The sequence below is a fragment of the Leishmania martiniquensis genome, chromosome 16 (genome assembly GCF_017916325.1).
Source record: "Leishmania martiniquensis isolate LSCM1 chromosome 16, whole genome shotgun sequence".
In the NCBI taxonomy this organism is placed as follows: Eukaryota; Euglenozoa; class Kinetoplastea; order Trypanosomatida; family Trypanosomatidae; genus Leishmania; species Leishmania martiniquensis.
Window position 1 is genome coordinate 43,297 of NC_090151.1, and position 507 is coordinate 43,803.

A 507-nucleotide genomic window follows, 5' to 3' on the forward strand; every position below is an offset into this window, starting at 1 on the left:
TTAGAGGTTGTCGAGAGCGGCAAGCGGGTCGTCCATGATCACCTCGTTTCGGTCGATCGCGTTCTGGTCATCGTCCTCGTCCTGCGCATCATCCTCCTCGTTCACAAAGATATAGTCGGTGTTGCCGTTGTTATCGCGCTCCTCGGCAGAGCGGAAGTCGCGCGGGATGGCGTTCTCCTTGACCAATAGGCGCACCTCGGCGGGGGTAAAGCGATGAATAATGTCGACGACGTCGTTCTCATTAAATTCGCGCTTCGCAACAAGGACTACGTCGCCCTGGCCGATCCACACCTTTCGCACCATGGCGCCGCGGATGGCGCCGATGACGGTGGTGCCGCCAGCGAGCTGGAGCTCGAGGCGCAGGTTGCCCAGGGCTTTCTTCACCTGGGCGTACTCCTCACCTTCATCGGGGTTGGCGTACGTGAGGTCACGCTTCTGGTTCTGCATGTTGCCTTTCGAGTTACCAGCCTTGAAGGACTTACCGCCCTTACCCATATTCTTCGGCAT

At 58.6% G+C, this 507-nt stretch overlaps 1 protein-coding gene across 1 annotated transcript; it reads right to left on the minus strand.

Annotated features, from left to right (window-relative positions):
• On the minus strand, window positions 1-507 carry LSCM1_05648 (uncharacterized protein; the record flags this gene model as incomplete). The annotated part of the gene is made up of 1 exon (XM_067323096.1): window positions 1-507. One exon carries the CDS (start codon window positions 505-507, stop codon window positions 1-3), a length of 507 nt encoding a protein of 168 aa, XP_067179731.1.